The sequence below is a fragment of the Corvus kubaryi genome, unplaced genomic scaffold (genome assembly GCF_017639235.1).
Source record: "Corvus kubaryi isolate FWS band 111438036 unplaced genomic scaffold, C.kubaryi_AGA036_p1.0 37367, whole genome shotgun sequence".
NCBI classification, from domain to species: Eukaryota; Metazoa; Chordata; class Aves; order Passeriformes; family Corvidae; genus Corvus; species Corvus kubaryi.
In genome coordinates this window covers 2,509,574-2,533,155 of record NW_024581119.1, presented here as the reverse complement: position 1 = coordinate 2,533,155, position 23,582 = coordinate 2,509,574, and the positions used below count along the sequence as shown (strand labels likewise).

The 23,582-nt window shown below is 55.0% G+C and overlaps 2 protein-coding genes across 8 annotated transcripts in view; one reads left to right on the top strand and one right to left on the bottom strand.

Annotated features, from left to right (window-relative positions):
- Positions 1-17,710, top strand: part of LOC121667599 — a 95,015-nt gene extending 77,305 nt beyond the window's left edge. For 3 of the 5 annotated variants that reach the window (XR_006017113.1, XR_006017114.1, XR_006017115.1), the window contains 5 exons: positions 10,259-10,554; positions 11,382-13,069; positions 13,216-13,362; positions 14,996-15,185; positions 17,634-17,710. Coding sequence is in view for 1 of the 5 variants with exons in the window: in XM_042034424.1 (XP_041890358.1) it covers positions 10,259-10,554; positions 11,382-11,545 (460 nt within the window). In the remaining 4 variants the exon portion in view is untranslated. Of the gene's footprint in view, positions 1-10,258; positions 10,555-11,381; positions 13,070-13,215; positions 13,363-14,995; positions 15,186-17,633 lie in introns of those variants that run through there. The other 2 variants (XR_006017116.1, XM_042034424.1) reach the window with 2 other exon arrangements.
- Positions 1-23,550, bottom strand: part of SORL1 (sortilin related receptor 1) — a 46,408-nt gene extending 22,858 nt beyond the window's left edge. For 2 of the 3 annotated variants that reach the window (XM_042034420.1, XM_042034419.1), the window contains exons 1-21: positions 23,541-23,550; positions 14,917-15,033; positions 14,501-14,626; positions 14,062-14,223; positions 13,281-13,348; positions 12,828-13,008; positions 10,840-10,941; positions 9,923-10,092; positions 9,580-9,772; positions 9,288-9,405; positions 8,719-8,792; positions 7,019-7,107; positions 6,728-6,906; positions 5,851-6,037; positions 4,713-4,841; positions 4,409-4,494; positions 2,693-2,865; positions 2,392-2,523; positions 2,171-2,262; positions 1,307-1,553; positions 755-893 (exon numbers count right to left, since the gene is read on the bottom strand). In XM_042034420.1, the coding sequence (XP_041890354.1) occupies positions 755-893; positions 1,307-1,553; positions 2,171-2,262; positions 2,392-2,523; positions 2,693-2,865; positions 4,409-4,494; positions 4,713-4,841; positions 5,851-6,037; positions 6,728-6,906; positions 7,019-7,107; positions 8,719-8,792; positions 9,288-9,405; positions 9,580-9,772; positions 9,923-10,092; positions 10,840-10,941; positions 12,828-13,008; positions 13,281-13,348; positions 14,062-14,223; positions 14,501-14,626; positions 14,917-15,006 (2,737 nt within the window). In that variant the 5' untranslated portion in view covers positions 15,007-15,033; positions 23,541-23,550. Of the gene's footprint in view, positions 1-754; positions 894-1,306; positions 1,554-2,170; positions 2,263-2,391; positions 2,524-2,692; positions 2,866-4,408; positions 4,495-4,712; positions 4,842-5,850; positions 6,038-6,727; positions 6,907-7,018; positions 7,108-8,718; positions 8,793-9,287; positions 9,406-9,579; positions 9,773-9,922; positions 10,093-10,839; positions 10,942-12,827; positions 13,009-13,280; positions 13,349-14,061; positions 14,224-14,500; positions 14,627-14,916; positions 15,034-23,540 lie in introns of those variants that run through there. The other variant, XM_042034421.1, reaches the window with a different exon arrangement.
- Between the last annotated feature and the right edge of the window lie 32 nt (positions 23,551-23,582).

Sequence of the window (23,582 nt, the reverse complement as noted above, 5' to 3'; positions counted from 1 at the left end):
GGAATCCCAGTGTCACTGCTAGCCCAGGACAGAGGCACAGGAATCCCAGTGTCACCAGCCAGCCCAGGACAGAGGCACGGGAATCCCAATTTCACCAGGCTTTGGATTCAGATCCCACTAAAAGCCAGCTCTGCAGGGCTGAGTGCTGAGGTCACCCCTAGGAATGCACAGAGCCATCTGCTCCAGGGAGTGTGAGGGCCTTTAAGGGGGAAAGATTGGCCCTTAAGGGACACAACTCATCCAAGTGGCTTTGGAGGTCTACCAAAGGATATGAGTTACATCCCCAGAGTGCCTCTTGTCCCCCCAGTCTCCTGCAGGCTGCTGGCTGGCTGAGCCCGTCAGTGGTCTTGTACTCATCTGAAAATGGGTATAAACAGCACAAGGGGGTCAGCAGTGCCTTGTCACAGCGCAGACAGAAGGTTAAAGGAGGACAAAGTTGGTGCAGCCCTGAAATCCTGTGGTTTTTTGGTCTATGCAACACTTTGATGGAAAAGCCAGGATCTGTGACATAAACTGCGAGGTGCCACCACAGCCAAGTGCCCTACGAGCTCTGTCCCGGACGGGGAGCATCTCTCCTGGCAGCCAAAAAGCAGACTATACCAGTCATGAAACTCACTCAGACTGTGCCTGAGTGACTCAAACCCTGCAGAAATGAGGATATATTCAGGAAATGCAAGCCAGGATGGCTGGGAACCTGTGGAAATGAGGGATGAACACATTCCTAAATCCCAGGGAGGATCATGTGCACGATTACCTGTTGTCTTTCCTCTGTAAAAGATTTTCATATCCATGATCCCATTCAGTCTGCCAACCAAGATCTCCATCCTGGAGCCGCTGGTTTTGGATGCTCTGAAAATACTCAGCTGTGACCAGTCGTTCCAGTAGATTTCATTCTGAAACACAGGCTTGGCTCTTAGCACAAGGAGTGACAGCACCAGGGCCGTGCTCATCAGGGCTGCACTAATCATCCTCAGTACTGGACGTGGGGGGACACTGAGAGTGAAAAGTGTCCCCAGCCCAACGGGGAGAGGAAGAGGAAGGCCTGAGGTGGGATTCGAGCAGGAATGGGATCTGCTGGGTGGCAAACATCACAGTGCAGCTGCTTGGGAATGTTGGTCCTGGGTTTGACTGCACTTGCCTGCCCGTTTCAGGGATTTGTGGGAATGTGCCGGGAGCAGAAAGAGAGCAAGCATCATGCCTGCTCCAAATCACATCCCTGTCCTTCAAATTCAGTGTGCTCAGTGCTCCTCCAGCACCAGCCTCAGAGCCTGCATGCTACAGAAAAAATGACAACGGGGAAACCAACCTTAAATACGGCAATGGCATAGGGGTGAGGGAGGCTGTCCAGGATCACAGATCTCTGCATCCCATTGAAATCGACCCTCTCGATCCTGTCCATGTAGGCTTCAGTCCAGTAGATCCAGTGGTCATCCACAGAAATGCCGTTTGGCCACCGCACGCCCTCCGAGACGATGCACGCGGCCAGCGACCCGTCCATGTCACTTCTGTAGATGCCAGCCCTGGAGTCGCCCCAGTCTGTCCAGAACATCAGCCTGGCAGCAGGCAGAGAGGTTACTCGAAATCCTCCCAGAGCAGCTCATCAAAAGGAAGCAGGTTAGGAGAGGCAGAGGTTGGAATGCTTTACATTCCATGTCTCCTGCCCGACATGCCTTTGAACAGGGAGCTCTGCAATTCTAATGAACGCCACCAGCAGATTTATGAGCAGCACAGAGGCTTTTCAGCTGCAAGCTCTGTGGTGGGAGTGCAGCTGCAGGTTACCTTGCCATGAACTGCTCGGGTTTGTCAGAGCTACGTTTGCAGCCGAGGCCAAACCCCAGAAAGATGTAACTTGCATTTGGCTCTTGAATTCGAGCACTGCTCGGTTTCTCACCTGCAGCTTTCCCCGCTGACCAGACCAGTTTTACTGGCAGGAAAAGTTATTTGCTAATGGGTATGTGTGGGTAGGAAGGAATAAACAGTTTGTGATCTGTGCCCCGAGGGAGTTGGTGCCTTAGTTGGGGACACTATGGGGACAGTGGGCTCCACAGGACAGGACTGTGCTGTGCCTGTCCCCCATTTCACCTCGCCAAGCTGTCCTCCCTGAGGAGGTGAAGGATCAGCAGTTTCCCTGGGGAATAGAGGGAAATACTTGTGATGTTTTCTGTCTTACCCATCTCGGGGAACCAGAGCCAGGGCTCTGGGTCGCTCCAGTATTGAGGCGTTGAGGACGGTGAGTCTCAGGTCTCCGTCTGGATTGGCGACCTAGACCCAAAACCAAACCCAGGACAGGTGTGTTTGCTATGGGCACTGCTTGAAGTGACACGAAAACTGTGTCAGGCAATTACTGCTCCTTAATAAAATAATCACTGCCACAGGTGGGAAGAGCTGTACCTCGATTTTGGGAATCCCAGCATTGACCCAGTAGAGCAGCTGGCTGAGAGGTTCAAAAGCCAAAGCTTCCACTGTTTCCAGCCCAGTGCTTACAATTATTTCCTGCCCAGAGCTGCCGTTGAGACAAAGACGCTGGAAAAAAAATTAAAATAATCAGATTAAAAGATGAGGAACTGCCTCAGCCTGAAGGTCAGGTGACAGGCAGCTCGGAGGGGAGGAGTACCAGGACAAACATTTCCATTTCAGGTGTGGATGCAACACCCGGGTGCAAGGAGGTGATGCCTCCCTGCTCGTGGCTCACCTGGATAATGTCCAGAGTGACATCAGCCCAGTACAGGCAGTTGTGCTCGTAGTCAAAATCCAGGGCCACAGCCCCCCTGAGCCCGGCCAGGGGCAGCTCCTCGCTGACGCCCGAGGCGAGGTCGTAGCGGTGGATGGAGTAGCGGGTGGCGTAGAGAATGAACTCGTTCTCTTCTGCAACAACAGTGCCTGATTTAGGGGCCATTTCTGGGCTACTTGAGGGGCAAAAAAAGAAAATAGCAGGTGTTTTTCACCCCTGGTCTTAGCACCTCGGGGAGGCAAAGAGCCTTTGGCTCAGTGGGATTAGGTTAATGAGAATGTGGTAATAGCCTCACATGGGGCCTGGCACACACACTGTGGGCATTGTCTGGTCCAGGAGGAGGAGGAGGAGGCACGGCTGGCAGAACCTGCCCCAACCCCTTTCTTCCCACTTTAGTGCTGCCAATGGGAAACAAAATACTGATCTCCTCTTCCTCCAAAAAAAACATTAAAAAAGAGTGGGAGTGATGCAAATCTGCAAGTCCTCAGGGACGCTGGCCCCACAGGAAATATCCCAGAGTGGGTTTTGTTTCCAAACGGAGCCGAGTCCTGGTAATGGGATCCTGGTTCGGGACAAAGTCTCCCGGGCATCATCCCACCACCGGTCAGGTCCAATAATGCTATTAATGAGTGGAGCTAATGTCAGTAGGTAACTCTGGCTGTGCATCCCTAATGAGATTATACGGAGATATGAAACAGATACTGTACATGAAATTGTTACCATGGAGAGAGCCGGAGACGATCCGCAAACACTCTGGGAACACGGCACTTCAAAGGCCGGCCCGCTGGGGACGGCAGGTTTATTTTGCAATCAGCAGGGCCCTTCTCAGCATGCCCGACACAGCTCTCCAAATAGCTCAAGAGGGCTCGGAGGGGTGAATAACGTGTCAGGAGTGAAGCTAAGTGCAGCGCTGGCAGGAGTCCCAGCACAGGGGATGCTTCCCTGCGCTGTTGAGCACCTGGAATATCTTTTGCGCTCTGAAAAATTTTAGGGCAGTGCAGGGGAAATCTCCTGCCCTGCTCAGCTCCCCAGCCCTTCCATGAGCCCCTGCCCTGCCTGAGGCTCCGGAGCTGCAGCACGGCAGCAATGCTGATCACGCAGCTCGTGACGGCAGATTAAATTAAAGCTGTAACGAGCAGAATGCAAATAACTCTGGCAGCACAGGGGCACAGGACTGTTACAGTGCCCTGTATGTTTGAGAGGAGAAAATAAGGATGGGGGGTGAATTTTGGCAGGCAGAGGTGCGAGGGCTGAAGGGCAGCCCCGGTCTGGCCCCAAAGGGCCATCGTTCAGCTGTACAGGGTGGCTGTCACAGGGTGGGACATTCCCAAGGGGATCTTCCCAAGGATTGGGGTGTCTTTGATCTAATTCCTGTCTTTCTGGTTGGGTTCAAGCCAGCTACAGCAAGGACATGACCAGGATAAAAGAGTTCCTGCTTGCAGCCTGCCCCTGAGGGCTTCAGAGGGCTCTGCACTGTGGGCAGACGCTGCTCCCAAGCAGGACCCTCAGAAGCTCTGGCCACGGGACAGGAGAGGGCGATTTGTAACCCACCCAGGGCCCTGCGTCACAGGTTTTGTCTGAGAGCCCTCTGGGACTCTGTGCCTGGTCCCTCAGGCACCAGCCAAAGGTTTTATGAATGGAGCCCTTGTGCCCACAGCAGATCCTGCACACACTCACCCGCCAGCGGGCACGGCACCAGCTCCCCCTCGAGCCGCGACTCGATGTCTCCACCCGTGCAAGTGTCCCCAGAGATCTTTCTGTAGCTGCAACACACAGAGCCAGGCACTTTATTCCATGGAAAAAACTGTGAACAAACCACCCTGTGCAGCCACAATAAGCTGTGGTGTTTAATTGCCGTGTATGTCCTAACATGCCATTGGTTTGCTGCCACTTTTGTGGGTTTTGTGGTTGTTTGGGGTTTTTTTAATGATAAATTCCAGCACTTGGAAGATCGGGTTGCCCTCCCAAGCACAGAACATACCCTCGAGTCTTCCTGTAGGTTGAGCCAACAGGGCAAGGGACTGGTGGGTCATAGGGTTTCCCAGCAAACTCAGAGTCAGGGACACAAACTTCTAAGGATAAGTCATCGCTCAGTTTGAAGCCAAAATCACTGCAAGGAGAAGAAAGATGTAAGGAGGGACAGGGAAAAGCACAAAATGCAGCCATGCTCTACTATGAGTCTATTTTTGCACAGAATTTTTAAGACCCCAAAGTGACTGTTCATTTGTTATCGGTATTTGGCTGCACAGAACCTCTCCGAGCCAGCCAGGACGTTTCAAGAACATTTTGCAAATCAGCTTTGCCAGTGGCTGGGCAGGCTGGGGAAGGTGAGGCAGAGCTGAGCCAGTGTGCTCTGCAAAGCTGGCTGCAAGCCCCAGCCCTGCTGCTTGGCTGGCTCAGGTCACTGCTCTGTCTCTTGGCTGGTCCTGCTGGTAAAATGGGAGTGACAGTGCGGCTGTTCTCTGGAAACCGCTGCGGGGCAGAGAGGTTTTGTCAGTGGGATTTTGCAGGGAGCCCAGGGCTGAATTCTGAGGCAGGATCCCACCAGCCCTGCCCTCGGTCTGCTCGTGGAGAGCCAGACTTGGTCTCAGCATCAGACAGGCGGATGTGGACCGGAGCAGTCTGGGGTGAGCTCCACTGAAAGCACAGTCCCTGAAAAGCAGCTCCCTTTCTAACCCCAGGCCTTTGCATCAGGTTGCCAGAGTGTGTTTCCTGCTCCTGGAAGCTGTGCAGTGTCAGGATTGTGGGAATTGCAGTCCAAGTGCAATAGCAGGGCCAGCTGCACCCCTGTGGCTAAAGAATCACAAAGATTTTTAGTGGATCTCTGTCTGGGATGGGAAATTATCCATTATCATTTGGAAGGTGATGGATTAACAATACTTCCTCTTCCGTGGAACCTTTCAGAGGCTCCCAAAAGCCTCTAAAGACATTAATTAAGTCTCATGCCCTGTTATTAATGAAAGGATGTTTTCACTCTGTTTAGTTTCCTCTCTGCTATAAAATGAAGCAGCGACACTCCGAGCTACGTAAATTGGATATTTGTTCACTCTAAGCGATTGGTCACAGATACTTATCTTGGATTTACAATCCAGACTAAAAGAAATTAATTGGTATTTTACCATTCAAAGTCCTCCCTCGTACAAGAGCAGTTGGAGACCATGACAGGCCTGTCAAAATCTTCCCCATTGAAGCAGGTCGCATGAGGAGTCCTCCTTTTGAAAACGGTTTTATGCCCCAGTAAACATTCATTGCCTCGCTCGTCCGAGGGTGACCACAGCTTGTAGTCGTTCTCTGTGCAAGGGACCCCTGAGAGGAGAAGCAAGGCTGGAGTGCAGGAAGGTGCAGCTCTTGCAGCACCCCAGACCAAGGGTTCACAGGCAGAGACATGCAGATGTCCCTGGTGCCCAGGGGTGCCAGGCGTGCTGGCATCCAGCCCCACACCACAGGAATGCCCCTTCCTTCCCTCTCCACCCTCCTCTGGCACAAAACTTCCCCCGAAGTGCAAGGCCCCAGCCCTGTCCCACAGGGAAAGGCGAGGCAAGGAGCGCTCCAGCTGGGAGCGTGCAGCGGCACACGGTGACAGGAGGGAACAGGCAGCTCCGTGGCAGTGACAGGGAATCTGAATGAAGTTGTTCTGGTTACCAAACAGATCCGTTCCCAACAAAATGTCGAGGGAATCAGTGATAAATTTTAGTCAAGCAAATTCATCTGCTGGGTTTAACTGCGCTTTGATTAAAATGCTGCCTCGCAATCAAAGCTGAAATGGGTTATAAAACATTCATAGGCACAAGCCTTCAGAAGGAAGTTTTTTCTTTTCCCTTTTCAACAAATTCCTCAGTGAGGAGGGAAGGAATACAGGGAGAGCACAGGGAACATGAGTGCCTTCAGCAGCTGTGTCCACGTGGACATGAGACATGAAGGACAGGGCACAAGGAGGTGCCCTCTCTCCTACCCACAGAGCCACCCCAGAGATGGCTCTGCCACCTGTCCCCTTACCCAGCACATCGGTGGTGTTGATCTGCAGGATCAGCCAGCTGTGGCCGTTCTCCTTGTAGGAGCCAAAGATGGTGAATATGGTGCTCTTCTCACCGGGCTCGGTCAGGAGGCCGTACACAAACACCGGCTTCTCCGAGAAGGTGAAGACTTTCCAGGTTTCCCCTTCGTTTGTGCTGTACCTGCAGAAAGGAGATTGGGAGAGGTGTCAGGGGCATCTCCTGCCCGCTGCAGGGCACTCTCTGCCATCCCCAGCCCGAGCACCAGGGGCAGTTCCTGTGCCCTGACACTCACTTGAGCTGGTCGGTCTCGGTGCCTTGCGCGATGGCCACGAGAATTCCACCGTGGTCACCCCAAGTGTAGTAGTGGGGTCCAGACAGTGCCTGGAAGAGAGACAGTGCTGAGGGGTGATCAGAGCTGTGCTGAACGAGGGGAAAATGGCTTTGTCAGAAACTCTGCCTGACCCAGGCTAATGCTTCAGCCTTGGCCAAGCCAAGCATGTGGAGGCACGAGAAATTCGAGTGTTTGTGGGACACCATCTGCAGGTGAGAACAGCCAGCCCATTTCCCCTTATGGCTGTGGGTGAGAGCTGCCCTGAGCCCTGGACTCTGCTCCTCCTGTGCTTTGTGCACGGAAAGAATCAGTGGAAGAAGCGCCATGACACGAAACCAGAGCCCATCACTCCTCCTCTCCTCTGTCACGTCTGTGAGGCTCTCCTGACACCCAGCTGCAACTCGTGGCCTTCCCAGGACTGCAGAGAAGGGTTGGTTCTCAGGCTGTGGAAGGTCTCGTGAATGTTCAGAGAGAAGTGGGGCCATGGCATGCAGAAACAAGCCCTGGAGACAATTCATCCATGCATCCCGTGGAAAGAAGCTTGGATTTCACGCTCACCTACACCTCCAGCACACAATCAGCTTTGCTTTCCCATCCAGGGAGCCCAGAGCACTTCAGGATGAAAACAGGGAGCTTGTCCATGCCAGACCCTGCTCACAGGATGTGCTGTCACACTTGGGGACATTCTTACACAGGGCACTGAATGCATTGTTCCTTTCTTCTCTGGGCTCTGAAATCACCCCAGTGATCTGCAGAGCAGGGAGCCTCCCAGCCTGCTGCTGGCCAAAGGCGAGGGGAGGGAGTTGTGGTGCTGCCCCTCAGCTCCACTGCTGGGTCATTCTGCACCTCTGTTCATGATACAAAGACCAGTCAGTGCTGGTGACTTGGGTCAGTGCTCCCTCATCATGTTTTAATTGCACTTCAAGGCAAACCTGTGCAGCTTGGCACCTGAAAGTCTCCATTTTTGGACACCCTGCCCCATCTGTGAGCTCCTGCCTGGCTGCAGGGTCCCCACGGCAGCTCTCCAGCTGGGTTTTGGAGCCAGGAGCAGCCTGTGAACCACCTCTGGCAGCAGCCAGACCTGTGGCGTGTCCCCACCGCCGCTGCAGCTGCCCAGACCTCACCCCGACCGCGCAGCACTCGCCGGGGGAGAAGGAGGCTGCTCAATTCCCGGGATTAAATAGCTTGCAGATGCTGGAATACCACATTACACCGGCTGCAGAGTGCACAGGCGGACCACAAGCACTGCCACAGACCAGAACATCCACTCAGTAAACAGCAGCAAACTCCCCATAAACCCAGGGACAGCATCCCATTTTTCTGGAAGCCAGAGCCTCTCCAAACCCTCCCACAGACGAAGTCCTGGCTGTCAGTCCCATTTAAAGACACCAAATGACCCATGCTGAGGGAAAGTCCTGCCAGGTGAAAAGGAGAAATAGAGGAGGGAGCTCTCCTGTGTTTGAATCCACCACCCACACCAGAGGTTCAGCTCTGGTCCTTCATCTAAAGACCTTTTTCCCTCAGTTTTAAGGCATTGAGCACCTTCCAGCTCTTGGACTCATATGAAACCACCTTTAATGCAACTTATCTATATTGCTGCCAACATTCTCCCTGCTCCCCCACCACCCTGGCTGATCTGGCAGGTGTAAGAGCAGCCTTACCTCTCTCCACCTGGCTCCAGCACTGCTCGAGACATAAACATTGGTTTTCCTTGCCATGTTCTTGCCAACGGAGCCTGGGAGAAGGGGAGAAATCATCCTTCTTGAGGAATGCAAAGTGATTGCTCAAGAGGAAGCCAGACACCTCCAAACTATTTTTATCTGTGATTGAGGAGCTGATTTTTCACACTACAAACTAATCCCTTCAAAAGCAAATATTTCAAGGGCTATTACAAGTTTTAAAAACAGATGGGGGGAAAGCCCATGGCTACAAACATGATTAAACCAAATGTGTGCGTTCTTCAGGAACAGAGCGAGACAAACAGGAATTTCTGAATCTTCAAGAAGCCCTTCATGAGGATCAGGAAAGAGGATCAGAACAGAGCAGGTTTCTCACATCTCTGTGCTGCAGTGAAATGCTCATGCTGTAATTACTGTACAGGGACTGCAGCAGAGAAAGGACAGCAAAATGCACCACTTAATTGCGTTTTATAACCTGCTTGTACAAACGAAATAGTGCCAAGCTCCTCTGTCCTGACAACAACACCCCCGAGCCAAGGGAGAAGCAGTACCAGTGGCAATGATCAGTCCTGGCGCTGACTCCTTGGAGAGGATGGGCATCCTGCGCAGCTGGAAATTCAGCAGCTGGCTCAGGCGCTGGGCCAGGTGGAGAGAGCAGCCCTGGGACAACTGGGAAAGCAGAGCACAGTGGATCAACATCCCTCCCTCATCCTACCTAGTGCAGCCCTCTCTGCTTGGAAAGGCGAGGAGGGACTCCTTCGCCGTGGCATCGGCCCATCGCCACTAGACCACGTCCCCCCTTTTTGGGGGGCCTTGTCCCTGTGCCACCCCAGCCTGCGGTACCTGGCAGTCGATGTGCTCCCCATAGTGGGTCTGTGCCGGGGGCTGCAGCAGCTCCCAGGTGCCGCCCTTGTCGAAGGTGATGACGGAGCGCATGTTCTCCTCGCTGAAGGAGCCGTTGATCAGCGTGGCGATGTAGACGCCCTGCACGCCTTCCACGCGGTGGAAATCCGCAAAGGGCTCGTTGGCAAAGTACCTGTGGGGTCGGTGAAGTGGAAGTTGAGCTCCCCCGTGGGTCTGGGGAAGGGGGGATCGTCAGACAAAGGTAATGCATTGATCCAACCTAGCCAGAAATCACAGGTTTTGGTTGATGTTCTCATTCGCCATCGGGTGAGCCCCATCTTACCTGACCAAGGTGTCGCTGCCAGCTCCCCCTGGGCTGTAGTAGAGCACGTTTTCTAGGGACAGGGAGAACTTCAGGCCCTCTGCCTCCGAGATGTAGAGGTTGGTGCGGTTGTTGTCGTGGCTGACACACACAAACACCTGGTCCTCCGAGGCATCAGCGATGTAATATTCCTTTGGGACACAAAGAAGGGGCTTTGTGTGTGTGTGTGCACACAGGGAGGGTTTACACACAGGCTGGTTTGTATTTCCTCTTAGCTTTCTTCCAGCTTTTTGTATTTTTTCCATTCAGCAGGTGGAAAATCTTCACTTTGCTTTTCCTGTTGTGTTCCCCCCACAGGGATTCCCGTCCTGCACTCTGCAAAGCCCCCTGGAAGCACCACTGGTTGCCAAGCCCCATCCGTGCTGGATCTCTGGAGCCCCCTGAGGCTGGGAGTGCACCCCACTGCTCTGCCAAGCACCAAGAACTTGCTTCTCGTGCCCTTCTTCATTGCCCCCCCAGCCTGGGGACACCACGGCACATCTGGTCCGTGGATCAAGGACTCTTTGCAAGCCCTGGCTGTGCCCTGGGCTTCCTCAGCCTGCAAGAATTGGATGCTCCAGGCCATGCCAGTGCACCCCACGCCATAGGAAGAGGTAAAGTCCCCAAAAGCAGAGTCAGAGCAGTGGGATCAGCCCCTCTCTGGCATCTGGGCTTTGCCACCAGCCTCCATCCCAGTGCTGGCGGAAGCGGGTGACTGTCCAGGTGCCATCGTGTAAACCACAAGACCATCCCATCGTGAGCCTTTGCTCTGCCACCGCCCCCAGCAGGGTCATTCGAGGTCCCTTCCCCCTCCTGCAGCATCTGGAGCTGGTGCTGACGCCACAGGGTGTCCTTGGCAAGGCAGGGAGCTGGGAGGCTGCTCGGGAAGCACCACTTACCTTAATTGGATGCTTGGTAACGAACTGTGCCACCCGCATGGGCTTGCGGTTGAAGGAGACCCAGAGCTGGACCGAGGGTGGCTGTGAGCTGCCAAGCAAACGCTGTGCAGAGAACAGGGACACGTTAGCAGGGGCTCTCACCCCCCAGGTCACCCTGATCTCCACTGGGATCACCCAGTGCCAGGGACTTCCCCCTCCCTGCATGTGGGCAAAGCGTGGCAGCTGCCCGATGCTGGGAGCAGTGATCCCCGCTCAGGGTTTAAATTGCCACAGCCAGGGCTCAGCAAGGAGACAAACTGCCCTTCCTGGCCAGCTGGGTGGGGGTCAGCAGGCTGATTTTAATTCCTCCTCTTTCCTCAGAGCACACTGTCCTTTCCTTCCTATTTTTACCGATTTGCGCAAAACGAAAGGCGCCGGTGCGAAGCTGAGAAAGCAGAAAAGCTGGGGGCAACCTATTTCATACAGTATGCCAATGGTGAGGACCTAAACCCAGATCTAGGCTCCAAAAATAAGCGGCCTGTTTTTTTTTTTTTTTTTCCCAGGCTCTGTATCACTAAGCAACCGTGCCTCCCACGGAAAGGAGCAGAAGTCAGAGCCCTGGGTGCCGCTGCCACGCAGCCTGTCCTTTCCCCAGCACCGCCCCTGCTGCGGCCAGGCTTGGAGGCAAGTGCCTCATTCCAGACCTGAGGATGTGATTCCCAAATGAGGGGTTTGCAGCCAGCCTCCCTCAGTCTCAGTATTTCCCAGCAGCGTTTGCCATGGTGTGGAATGTGGGTGATTTTATTGATGTTTAGCCATCACAGCTGCAGGAGGAAGCAAGGCGTGCTGCCCGCTGGCCCCTGAGTGCTCCAGAAGCAGAAAAATCTCCAAAGCACCCCCAAATGGAGCTCAAACCCTCTTGGTGCTTTCAGGATGCTGTCCCTGAGCTGAGCAGCTTCTCTGCAGAGACACAAACCACCCCCAGTGTTTCACCCAACACCCGCAGCGAGCCCTAGATAAAATCTCCTGCAAACCACAGAGCAGGCACAGCGCCAAGGGGCCGGGCCCTGGGAGTTACAGACTGTACTACCTGCAAGAGAGGCTTCTGAGAAACTGAAATTGCTCTGCAAGTGCTTCCTGCTTCTGTCAGACACCGCTGTGCCTGCTCAGGGGGCCGGAGGTGACACACCCATCACTTACTGCCTAGGAAACCCTCCCGAGTTCTGCCAGCAGTCGCCCCTAAATAAAGGTTCCTTCTTAAAACAGTCGATGGCAGCTGCAGGGGAGAAAAGCATCTTCTGAAAAGAAAGCTGCTCCTTCAATTCTAGAAGGATCAGGACTTTGTGCCTCTGGTGCTGTTTCTGATCCTCTAGAAAGGCCTTGCCCTCAGAGGAAGCACTGACACTTCCTCGCTTCCTTTCAGGTTTGTCCAAATTTGGCCAACAACTGTAAAAAGCACAGGGAGGCTCCGGCTGCAGAGGGACCAAAAGACCCCTTTTGCTCACCCACATCCTCTATTCTTAGGAAAACAGACTGAAAATCCAGCTTTCCTTCCAGGCTGGAGCACATTAGGCTGCTTGGACCTCGTCCACGTTTGATGGTAATCTCCTCTGACAAGCAGCCTCCTATAACCACCGAGCTGCCGAGCCACATCCCCCTTCCCCTGCCACCCCCACCCCGATGTCCTTCCCAGCCATCCTGTGGTTTTTCCCGGGTCCCAGCCCTCTGCAGGCTGACCTACTTCTGCCCAGCCTGCCGGAGGCCGGGGTATGGAAACACCACGGGGAGAGCGGCACGGGCAGCCACTGCTGTGTCCATGGCAGCGTGAGCCCACGGGGGTGGCAGCTGCCAGGCAGGCTGGGTGACACCTCTGTGACAAGCTAAATGTGAGCTCTGAAGGCTGTGAGGTGCAGCAGGCAGTGGCGTCATCCCTGGCAGATGCTCTTGCCCGCCGTGGTTCTGCACCACATCCTCGACCCTCGGCGGCGAATTCCTCACGTGTCACTCACCACAGACCTGGTTGCAAACATGTATTTGTCCCTGAGCTGGAAGTCTTCAACGTCTTCCAGGATTATCTCCTTGTTTTCCCGGCTCTGGAAGAAGTCTGTGCTGCGGATGACCGTGGAGGCCCCGGAGGGCTCGTGCCGCTCGATGTACACCGTGCTGGGCTTGTCGTAGGGCTCAACCCCCCTGGGGAGGACAGGGGACATAGTGGGATTGGAGAAGAAGGCAGCAGGAGCAAGGAGATGGGGTAGGGGGAATGGGCAACACCCTTGGGTGCCAGTGTGGGTGGCTGTCACTTGCCACCCCGCTGTGGCACATTCCCACAGCGCACGGTGAGGGGAGCAGGGGCAGGGCTGGAACACACCCTGGTACCCGGATTCTTGGTTCCCACAGGGCAGCAAACAACGCAAGAAGTGAGGAATGAGAGAAGACAGGAGCTGGGTGCACGCAATACGTACCAAGAAAAGGACTTCACGTGTTCCTGAATCATTATCCAGGTCTGGCCAAAATCGTCTGATTTCCAGAGCTGCAACGACAAAGGTGAGAGATGCCAGTGGGAGTGGGACACAAACAGACCCAATCCTTCAAGAGACCCAATGTGTCCATCCATGACTACTCTCATGACTTCTTTTCATGTAGCAGCTCCTGGAGCAGCAGCAACCTTTCTAACAGAACACCCCAAACAGCAAAAGACTGGCCTTTAGCCTTCTACCAGCAGGATTTCCCACTGTTTCACCTCCAGGTTTTACTCACTGTGTCTCTCTGAATGTGCTGGAACTATTTTCAATCTTTACCCAATAGCTCCCAGGGGCGAAAAAAGTGTTTGTATTCAAGCAGCAATTTGTTATTCAGGACCTAAAGCCAAACCACAGGCCCACATGAAACACTGCAGAGGTCATCCTGCCTCAGCTGCCAGGGCTCTGTGGTGAGTTATGACCACGATTGTTGGGGTGATGGATACGGTCGGGAGCAGCGTGGATGGAGGAAAAGGAAGGGAAGTAAGACACCCATCCTGCAGGTATTATATCCTCATTCTCCAGAGGTAGGAACAAGAGGGACTGTAGGGAAGGGAGTGTCCTGGCCAGTTTGGGACAGCTCTGTGTGCAAGATCAGACACCCTGAATGGCCAAAGCATGAACCCTGGCACAAGGCAGGGCGGCTCTCAGCTGTGGGGGACATGGGAATGTCACAGCAGGGCAGGGGTAGGATGCTGGCTCCCCACCTAAGCAAAGTGCTCACCTGCTTATTAGGGTGAGACCTGTCAAAGCCCAAGAGGAGGTTGGGGTTCCTGCTGTGCAGGAGGAGGTCTGCTGCTCTGAAGGGAATGGAGAAGCCTTGGATGGTGTTGCAGAAGTTGGTGGTGATCCAGAGGTACGGGGCGAAGGCGTCCACAAAGATGTACTGGGAGTGGAGGGACAGACAGGGGAGAAGGGAAGGTCAGAGCAGAGCTCAGGCTGGCAGCGATGAAGCCAATGTCCCAGGGGAGCCTTTGGGAGGGCAAACTCTGGAGGAGAAGAATTTGGCTGTCCCAGCCACCCCTCTCCCGTCACACTCTGAGTGTCACCAAGCCATACAAGAAGTGCCTGGCACATGCCACCTCTGCCCCAGGGACAGCCCAAGGGGTGTGCAGGCTCCCTGTGACAGCAGGGATAAAGCCCCAGCTGCCACGTGCCCTCACCCTCTTGTTGTCGGCCGGGCTGTGGTAGAACTGGGCGATGGCCACCTCGCTGCTGTTCCCCCCGTCAAAGCTGAACCTCTCCGAAATCTTCTTAAAGCTCTTCCCATAGTCATAGGACACATAAACCTGCAAAGGAGAAGCCCCAGAGTGAGAAGCACAAAGTTCTGGGCTCCCTTCTGACAGATTTGGTGGAAACTCAGTAAACTGCAAGGCTTTGAGATTTCCCGACCATGCCTTGAGCCCATGGGGCAACAGAGGATATTAAATTATTTTGTCCCTCTCTACCCAAACTCGTGGGCCTTTTTTTGTTTCTCAGGACACAAGAGCAAGTCAGGCTGTAGCTCAGCAGCCACCATCACCTTGCCTGGCCCAGAAGCAGAAGGTGCACCTGGACAGGGCCAGGGGGTGTTACTTACATCGCTGTTTTTGGGACCCAGCAAGGACAGGCTGTCCCTGGCCAAGGCCACAATCATGTTGCTCTTCTCTCCTGCCCAGTGAACGACCATCTGATTGTGGGAATCATTGAGGCTGACCTGCAACACCAAGGGAAAGGACACCCTGAGTCACAGCCTCAGCCACAGCAAGCTCCCGCTCGTGCCACCCCTCCTTGGAAATACCAGACTTTGGGAAAACTCATTCAAAGCAGCATCTCTCCTGAACGTGTAGGCAGAATGTGCCTAAAAGGGTACGTTTTCCCCTTATTCTTCCTCCGAGAAACAGGATTTGGGGGATGATGAGAATGAAAACTCACACCAAGGACTGAGAAGTGTTTGCAAATCCAGGCTGATGAGGCCACAGGGAAACAGTGGCAGCTTTCTGCCTGACGGGAAGCAGAGGGCCAGGCACTGATGCCTTCTCTCTGGTGACCAGTGACAGGACTCGAGGGGCTGTCAGGAAGCTGTTTCAGGGGAGGTTTAGGCTGGATTTCAGGGAAAGGTTCTTCCCCCAGAGGGTGCTGGGCACTGCCCAGGCTCCCCAGAGAATGGGCACGGCCCCAAGGCTGCCAGAGCTCCAGGAGCATTTGGACAGCACTCTCAGGGTGGGATTGTTGGGGCGTCTGTGCAGGGCCAGGGGCTGGGAACTTTCCAGCTCTGGATATTCCACGATTCCAAAGGCCCTGCCGATTTCCAGCGCACACACGATGCCGTTATTCCCGTGTGTGCTGTATCTGCCAGCAAAGCGCTGGTTTCTATGGGGAAGCTCTCGCAGCATCACCACAGTGGGAGCTGAAGGTGCAGGACAAACCCTCAGTGGCTGCCACCAGCGAGCAGGGACAGGCAGGCGTGCTGGGAGAGCCGGGGACAGCAGCTCAGCTCGGCCATGGATGGGTGCCCCACTCCCTGCAGCAGAGGACGTGCGTGCCTGAGCCCTCGCACGCCACAGCTCAGCCCAGGGCTGCTAACCCCGAGCTCAGGGCCTCGGGAAACTGTAAAAATACAGGGATAAGCCCTTCTTAGGCTTGATAACCTGCAGCTCTCGCTGACCCCGGGATCAGCGAGCAGCACCGCCTGGAAGAAGGGGCTGCTTTAACCTCCAGCAAGAGAAACACTTGGAAAAACAAGGTCTTTATTCTGCGAGAACAGGGAGGGGGGGAGAGCCAAGCAGAAACCCTCAAATCCCTCTTATGCAATAGGCTCACAGGAGGGGAAAGAGAACCGAACTCAGCCCCGGCAGGGAGCAGCCCCCGGGCCCGGTGCCCCCCGGCTGCCCGGGCAGGGACCCCCTCACCGGGCAAACCCCGCCGGAGCTCCGGGCCACGAACGCGGCGCAGATTTAGGTCAGGCAGCAGCATCAGCTACAAAGCCACGCAGCCGGAGCCCTGCGTGCCCGCCGGAAAAAAAAAAAATTAAAAAAAAAATGAAAAGGAAGACACGCTGTTTGAGGATGCAGGGAAACAGGGCGGAGAAGGAGGAATTGCTGCTGCCCGCTGAGACAGCCGGCAGACAGCCTCGGGTGTGGAACCAGCGCAGCTCTGCGCTCCCGCTCCCCCTCCCCTCCTCTGGAAGCAGAATAACCCCGTTTAAATCTCCAACATCTCTGATGGTTATTTTGGGTGCAGCTTTTTTGGGTGCCCAACTGTGCTCGGGCTGGAGTTGGGCACTGTTAGGAACACAAAACTTGGCCCTTTGGATCCTCTCAGTCAAGAGGGGTTTGTTACTCAGTGTCACTTTTAATAGTACTGCTCGTTTGTTTGGTTTTTTTTTTTCCACAAGAAATCAGACACTAGGAGTTTGAAAAGCAGGAAAACCAAAGGAGACTCCTATCTGCACCTTGATTGAACCTCAGCAGTAAAACTCTACAGCTATTCTTCTTGTAAGATAAAGCAGACAGTGGGACTCCTTTTGGGAGACTTCGAAAGAGCAGTAAAACCCAAAAACCAGGGGCAACGTGGTTGGGTTCAGGAGAGCCAGCTGAGCTTCGTTAGTCCCTGAGGAGCTGGGTGAGCTCAGGCAGCCTCACTATGGCAGGGCCCCTATTTAAAGGCAAACTGGAGGCAGGCAAGGTTTGGCTCCCTGGTAGGAGGGAGGAGTGCTCGGCAGGAAGGTTTGGAGCAGCTGGAGAAGGCAGCACAAAGATGCTGTAAGTCTCCCAGGAAGGGGTTGTACAGCAGTGGCTCGGGTTTAGGAGCTGTGCGGTTTTGTGTTTGCCGCCTCGCAGCCCCTCAGAGCTCCGTGGGGACCCCGGTGGCTCAGGGGAGCACCAACCAGGACCCCACAGACAGCAGCTGGTGTCCCTTTAGCCAGGATGGGGTTTGTGGAACAGCTTTGCAATAAGGCTGCTGTTAGGGACCCTGCCCTGCTGCTGTGGCACCGTCACAGCGTCCCCACCTCCCCTAGCAGGGGACACCTTCCTGGGGAACTGGTGTAACCTCTGAACAGGCAGTGACTGGTGCTTAATGGAAACAGCATTTAGCATAAATTCCACTTAATGGGGAAGCGTTTTGGTCTTTGCCAAGCCATTAAGTGTATATGAAATATGCATGAAATTCTAATTCGTCCTCCTAATACGTAAGGTGCCAAATGAAGTCCAGGAGGGGAAAACTGGAGCCAAGACGTAGCAGAGGCTGCTTGTAGCTGTAGTTAATGTAGTTAATGTTTCTAGCTTTGCTATGCGTTTATTTCTTTGTCAACAGCATCTTCCAACAAATGAATGCCCTGCAGGAATAGGATGGGAAGAAGACAGCCCCTGGAGCTGCCCTCTGAGAGCAGGTACGAGCTTCAGGGGTGCAGCTCCAGGCTGGGCTGGCAGAGGGGATGTCTGGGAGCTGAGATGGGAGGGTTGCCCTGCTGAGCCTGGAGAGGTGATGGCTGTCAGTAACTGAGGGGACCTGGGTGGGTAGAGTGCAGTGCTGACTCCTCGAGTGCGCCGAGCTGGGAGAAGAGTCCTGATCCATGTTCTTTGGCACCTAAACACCAGCTTCCCTTCTGTCACATCCTTCTTGGTTGCCTATGCCCAGCTTTGGAGTTTGGAGGATTTTGGTTGTGGAGGTGGCTCACCCCTGGCACGTGACAAATGTGAAAGCCGGGGCTCCAGCGTGGTCAGGGGATGAGAGACTGGCAGGAACAGCTCCTCGGAGCTGCTCTCAAGCCCCTCCCTCCCCAGAGCACTCTCAATCCCAGCCTTGGAGCCCCTGCTCTGCATGGGAAATGTGACTTCCCCATGCAGAAATCCCACCGCTGGCTGTGGTGAGCTGCCAGCAGAAACATCGTGTGCTGGCTGATTTGTAACAGCGGTGACAAGTGACAGGACAGCATTAGGGGCTACTCCTGGTGTCCAGAGGGGCTGGGAGCTCACTGTGTGTATCCCTGGTTTGCTTTGTTGAGGATTAATGCTCCAGCTCTAGGGCTGGGACTGCAGCTCAGGCCGGGCGCTCACGATTCCTCAGGAGGTGATGCACTGTGACAGCTCAGGGGCTGAGGCTCAGTGCTGTAAAACTGAGTGCAGAACAAAGATTCCTAGGGATCACTGGGGTGTTTTCCCATCCTCCAACTGACCCACAAACAAATGCAGTTCCCGGGGAATTTCGGAATAGTTAATAAGTTATTACTACTGTTTGATAAGTGAGGCTGGCAGGGAGCAAGGGTCCTCTGCGGCTGTGAGTGGCTGCTGAAACCATCCAAGTGTTGCCATCAGCTCGGATCACAGCTTCAGGGCTGCCAGGACATGCGTGGAGAAGGGGAATGGGCTAAATATTTTGATCCCAGCAGCTGGGGGAATGAGGATGGGGCTGAAGAAGGGGTCAGAAGCAAAGCTGCTGCCCGGATAGCAGAGGGTAGAAAAAGAAAAGGTGCTCTGACCGTGCTCCTCCTCATTCCAGCTCGCTGGAAGCTGCAGAGGACAAGTGCCAGGCCTTTCGTCCCCATTCCCTGTGCCTCCCCCGGCAGGGCTTACGCAAGAGCCCGGCCCCAGAGTGCCATGGGTGGCTCCTGCGTTCCCGGCACGCCGCGTTCCCCGCGCGCTCCCGCTAAAGCTTCATTACGGCACCTTCTGCTCTGCTCCCGAGCATCTGTTTCCAGCCCTGCCATGATATTTTAAAATACAGCCTGTGCCTGCCGTGGCGCTGCTTGTGGCTTGGACTGAAAATGCCAGGGTCTGAAATCATTGATATGAAACACGGGTGACTCATTTTGGAGAGCGCCAGGCCCCGCGTTAATTTAGTTAATACTGAAATCATCCGCTCGCAGGGCTGTTTTCTCTCTGCCACCACCAAGAGAGCTCTCCCTGAGCTGTTGTTTCCAGGAGAATGGAAAAGGTAGGGGAGGGGGAAGATTGGGGTCAGGGCAGCAATCCAGAAACAACCCCAAAAACAAGCTGGGCTCTCCTAAATTGATAGAGGGACAGGCATGTGATGGGAATGGAGGCTGCCCCAGCAGATTTGGGAAGGGCTGATGAAATCCACTCCCCCATAATGAAGGATGAAGGTGGCAGAGAAGGTCTAAAGTGCGCCATGAGCTTGTCATTCCCACTCTGGAAAGCTTGAGCGATGCCCCAGGGACACCACAGCGCTCACAGGATCTGAGAGGAAGCTGCCGGAGGGGAAAAACATTGGATAAAACCACAAATACCTCTCCCAGCCACCACGGTGCCAAGAGCAGGAACTGTGTGGCTTCCAGAGATCGAGCTCTGGCAAAAAGCAAATGCCAGGAGCGAGGAAACCTTCTTAGGGTGGCCACAAAAGACCTAGCAACGGGGAGGGGGACCTGCTAACACAAAGGAGGAAGAAAGGGACATGGCTGGGACATGCTGTCACCAGCCAGGGCACCTCCAGAAGGTTAAAGTCTGATCTGGGAAGGGCTCTGCCAGGCTGGCAAAGTAGGTCAAAATTAAGTATGGTTCAGTTGCGATGCAGGATGCAGCGTGACTGATGTCTGCGCTCCCAGGGCTGGATGGCATCCGCCCTGCAGAGCATCTCTGTCTCCTGAGAGGAGCAAGGCTCTCTGCCAGTTTTGCACGTTTGAGAGGAGGTTATCTGAGGTCTCCATCAGCACAGAGGGATGGGCAGTGTCAAGGTCAAGTGGTGGGCTGATAAGAGGTCAGGTCATAGTAAATAGCCTGGAAATGATGAAAACTCGGTGCTTTCCTCAAAGGCAGGGTTGGTTATCACCAGGAAACAGGAAGGTTGGGAGCAATGAAGTAGCTCCCCCCAGAAGGGGAAGAGAAAAATGATGTTAGGGCAGAACCTGACACTGGTTCAGGGGACAGGAAGGCACAGAGGTGACAGCCACACGAAGGTTATGGGCACAGGGAGAGGCTCAAGCCTTGCAGTGGCAGCAGAGAGGGGAAGTGGCTGCCACAGGAGCCACCAGCACTTAGAGAAGATGTCTTTTGTCCCAGCGTAGTTTAAGGCAAAGACTTCTTGTGAGCTATGTGCTTTAGGGGGTGGCTTTAGATAAACCCTTTCCAAAGAAGGGCAAAGGATGTCTGCAGGTAAAGGTCAGATCTGTGTTAGCAGTGTAAATGCTCTCATAACTCCCTTCTCCCCCTCAGGACCAGCAGATCCAATCTGGGCTCCTGCCCCAGCATTTTTTCTCTCTGTCTGTCACAGCCATGACACAACACTCGCCACACAGCCGTGCCCATGGTCACCCTCCAGCCCAGCACACACACAGGCAGCCAAAGTGGCTGCTTTTCTCTCCCCCGTTTGTTGCAGCCCATGTGGTTCACACCCGGCAGCCGGGATTTATGTGGGATGGTGGGGAGGTTCCATGGAAATGGAGAATCCTGGAGCCAGGCCCTGTCTCCAGGTCTGAGCAGGGATATGTAGGCAGGAGCACAAAGGTTGTGAGGGGACAGGAGGGTGGGGGGCAGACCAGCCACTGTGGTGGTGACCGGGGGCTCGTGCCAGGAGCAGGAGGGCAGGGTGAGGTGCCGTGCTTGAGGAAAGGGTTCAGGGAGCCCTGCTGGCCCCCAGGGGGTGAAGTTTTCTTGCCCTGGCGATGCTTCTCTGCTGTCAGTGGCATCCTAGAAAAGTCCTGTCTCGTGTCAGTGCCTGCTTCAAACAGTCTGTCCATTGTAACCCTCACCAACAATCCCATGGAGGTGAGGGCTGTGCAAGGGAACAAAACCCGCTCTGTCTTGGAGCTGACGGACGCCAGAGTCGGGGTTTCAGTCTCTTGATTGCTGCTGCTGCAGAGTCAGAAAAACCAAGGAAAAGCCACAGAGGGGGTTAGGCTGCTGGTCCTGTTATTTGGTGATGTTCCTGGAAAGTTTTGCTGCAGCCTGCCCGGCAAGGATGCGATCAGCAGTGAGGGTCCAGATAAAGAATCCAGGCAACATCCTGTGCTTGCGCTTTGGTGTCCAAGGCAAGAGGGCTCCAGGCCTCTTCCTGACAGTGCTGAGTAAGCGGAGTTTGGCTGCTGAGGAGCTACAAAGGGTTTGGATGTTCTTCCCCTGCTTGGTTCCAGACAGAGCGGTGCATGCCTCCCTCTGCTCCCCTGATGTCATCACCCACACCAGCAGCAAACCCCGCTCTCCCGCACCCCTGAGCTGAGCCTGGGCCCTCAGCTGTCCCACCAGCCTGTTTCAGGGCCACTGTCGAGAGCCAGGAAAGGGCAGGGAGTTTTGGGGCACGAGCCAGAGCGTAGCATATGGCCAAGTGACCTGCCAAAGGCACGGGAGTGGGATGTGTCCCAGATAAGGGACTGCAGTGACACGGCACGAGGATGCTCTGTCCAAGCACTGCCCCTTATGCTGATGTCCCTGAGAGAGGAGTGCTTTGACTGCACGATTTTCTGCTGGGATTGGAGTGCCGGAGAGCTGGGGGAGGGAGGTCATGGGGCTTGTTGGGTGCTTGTGACCAAGCACGAGACCCCTGAGCACGGTGCTGCACAGCTTTTCCGGCTTCCCGGGCATTAGTGACTTGTGTGGTCAGATCTGTAATGCAGCCTAGGACACACGGGCTCCCTCTGGTCCCTTTTATTAAAACAGACCCCTGATTTAAAGCACTGCAGCACTTGGGAGAACTCAGGACTGTTGTTTAATACCAAACAACTCTTCCCGGTGATGCATCTGGGCTGTAAAATTTGCCCCAAAGCAGAGGAAGGAATGGGTGCTGTGTGCTTTGCTGCCAGTGAGAGCAACTCCATTCTCCAGGCAAATCCCCTCTGGAAGCTTGAGGCAGTGAGAAAAGCCCAAACAATGGCAAACTGTTGAACTCCCACTGCTTCCTATTAGTCCTGTCCCAGATGGAGACAGGGTTACTGCACCCTCCTGGATCTGCAGCTCCGTGCCCAGGTGACAGGGACATTCCTGCCAGAGCAGCCCTCTACCTGGCAGGTGGGCTGGATGGAAGGCACGGGGAGACAGAAGGGAAAGTGCCACCAATGTCTCTCCGTAGATAAGAGACAAGTGTCATGTTTTCTTCTAAAATGGGGTAGCTGTGTTATGCTAAAAACAGCCAAACGCTGAGGAGGTAGAGGAGGCGAAGCAGATTTTCAAGGGGAGGAGAAGCAGCTTTTCCCTAAACAAGGGAACAGAAGGGCTTTAGGAGCAGCACCAGCCCTGCATGTGCCCCTCCAGCAGCTCCAGGGCTGGCCCTGCCTCATGACCGGCTCCTTCTCATCCTACGAGTAGCTAAAAGGGGAAATTATAGAGCACCCCGGGGGAAAGCACTATCCTTCAGATGCCACTGAAGGCTCAAAGCCTCTCCTCAAGTGTGCCATGTCCCTCCGTGGGCTGGTCCTCCCCCCACCAGCATGCTGGGCACGTGATGGGGACACAGGCAGTGTCAGCGAGGAGGAACAAGTAGGGCAGCGAAATGTAATCCAGCATGTGGGGACATCAAAAATCAAGTAGAACCTTTAAGGCTGAAGCTTTCCACAGCTGAAAGTCCGAGTGTAATTTGTCATCCCCCCCCCAAAAGAGATGGAAAAGAGGGGGTGAGGGGGAGCCCTCATGGCAAAACTTGCCAGTGAATCGAGCCCGAGCAGGGGTACTTTCAGAAACAGCAGTTTCTGTATTTTCCTGCAAAGAGCAACTCCGCTCCCCTTCTTTTCCAAGGATCAGTAGAGGATGGCTCAGACACGCAGAGCAGCCCTTCTCGCGGGGAAGGACGTGGTGCCTCGCCAATAGCCATGTCTTCCCCGGCGTCACCTCTCCGTGCCCGGCTCCCACCGCGAGCATCCCTGGAGGTGCCGCTGCCCCGGCGCTCGCCCGCGGGGACTCGCCGTCCCTTCCCGGCTCTCAGCGGCGGGGATGCCCGGCCCGAATCCCCGCCGCGTGCCCTTGGCTGATCCCGCTGGGAGCGCATCTCGCCGGGAACGAGCCCGCAAGTACCACCGCGAACGTGACCGCGGCGAGCCGGCTCTGGGGGAGCCGGGGATGCGGGGAGAGCCGAGGGCAGGCGCCAGCGGCGCCTAAACCCGCGCTGTTCTCACAGAGCCGCGCACCCACGCACCGACCCTTCCCCGGGCGGGACGCGCCGCGACCCCCGCGGGAGGATGGGGAGAGGGGGGTGATGGATGGAGCGCGGCGGACGGAGACCCTCCGGGGGGGGCGAGCCGCGCGCGTGTCCCCCTCCCCACGGCCGGTGCGGGCTCACCTGTCCGTACACCTGGGCCTGCATATCAGTCAGCTCTTATGT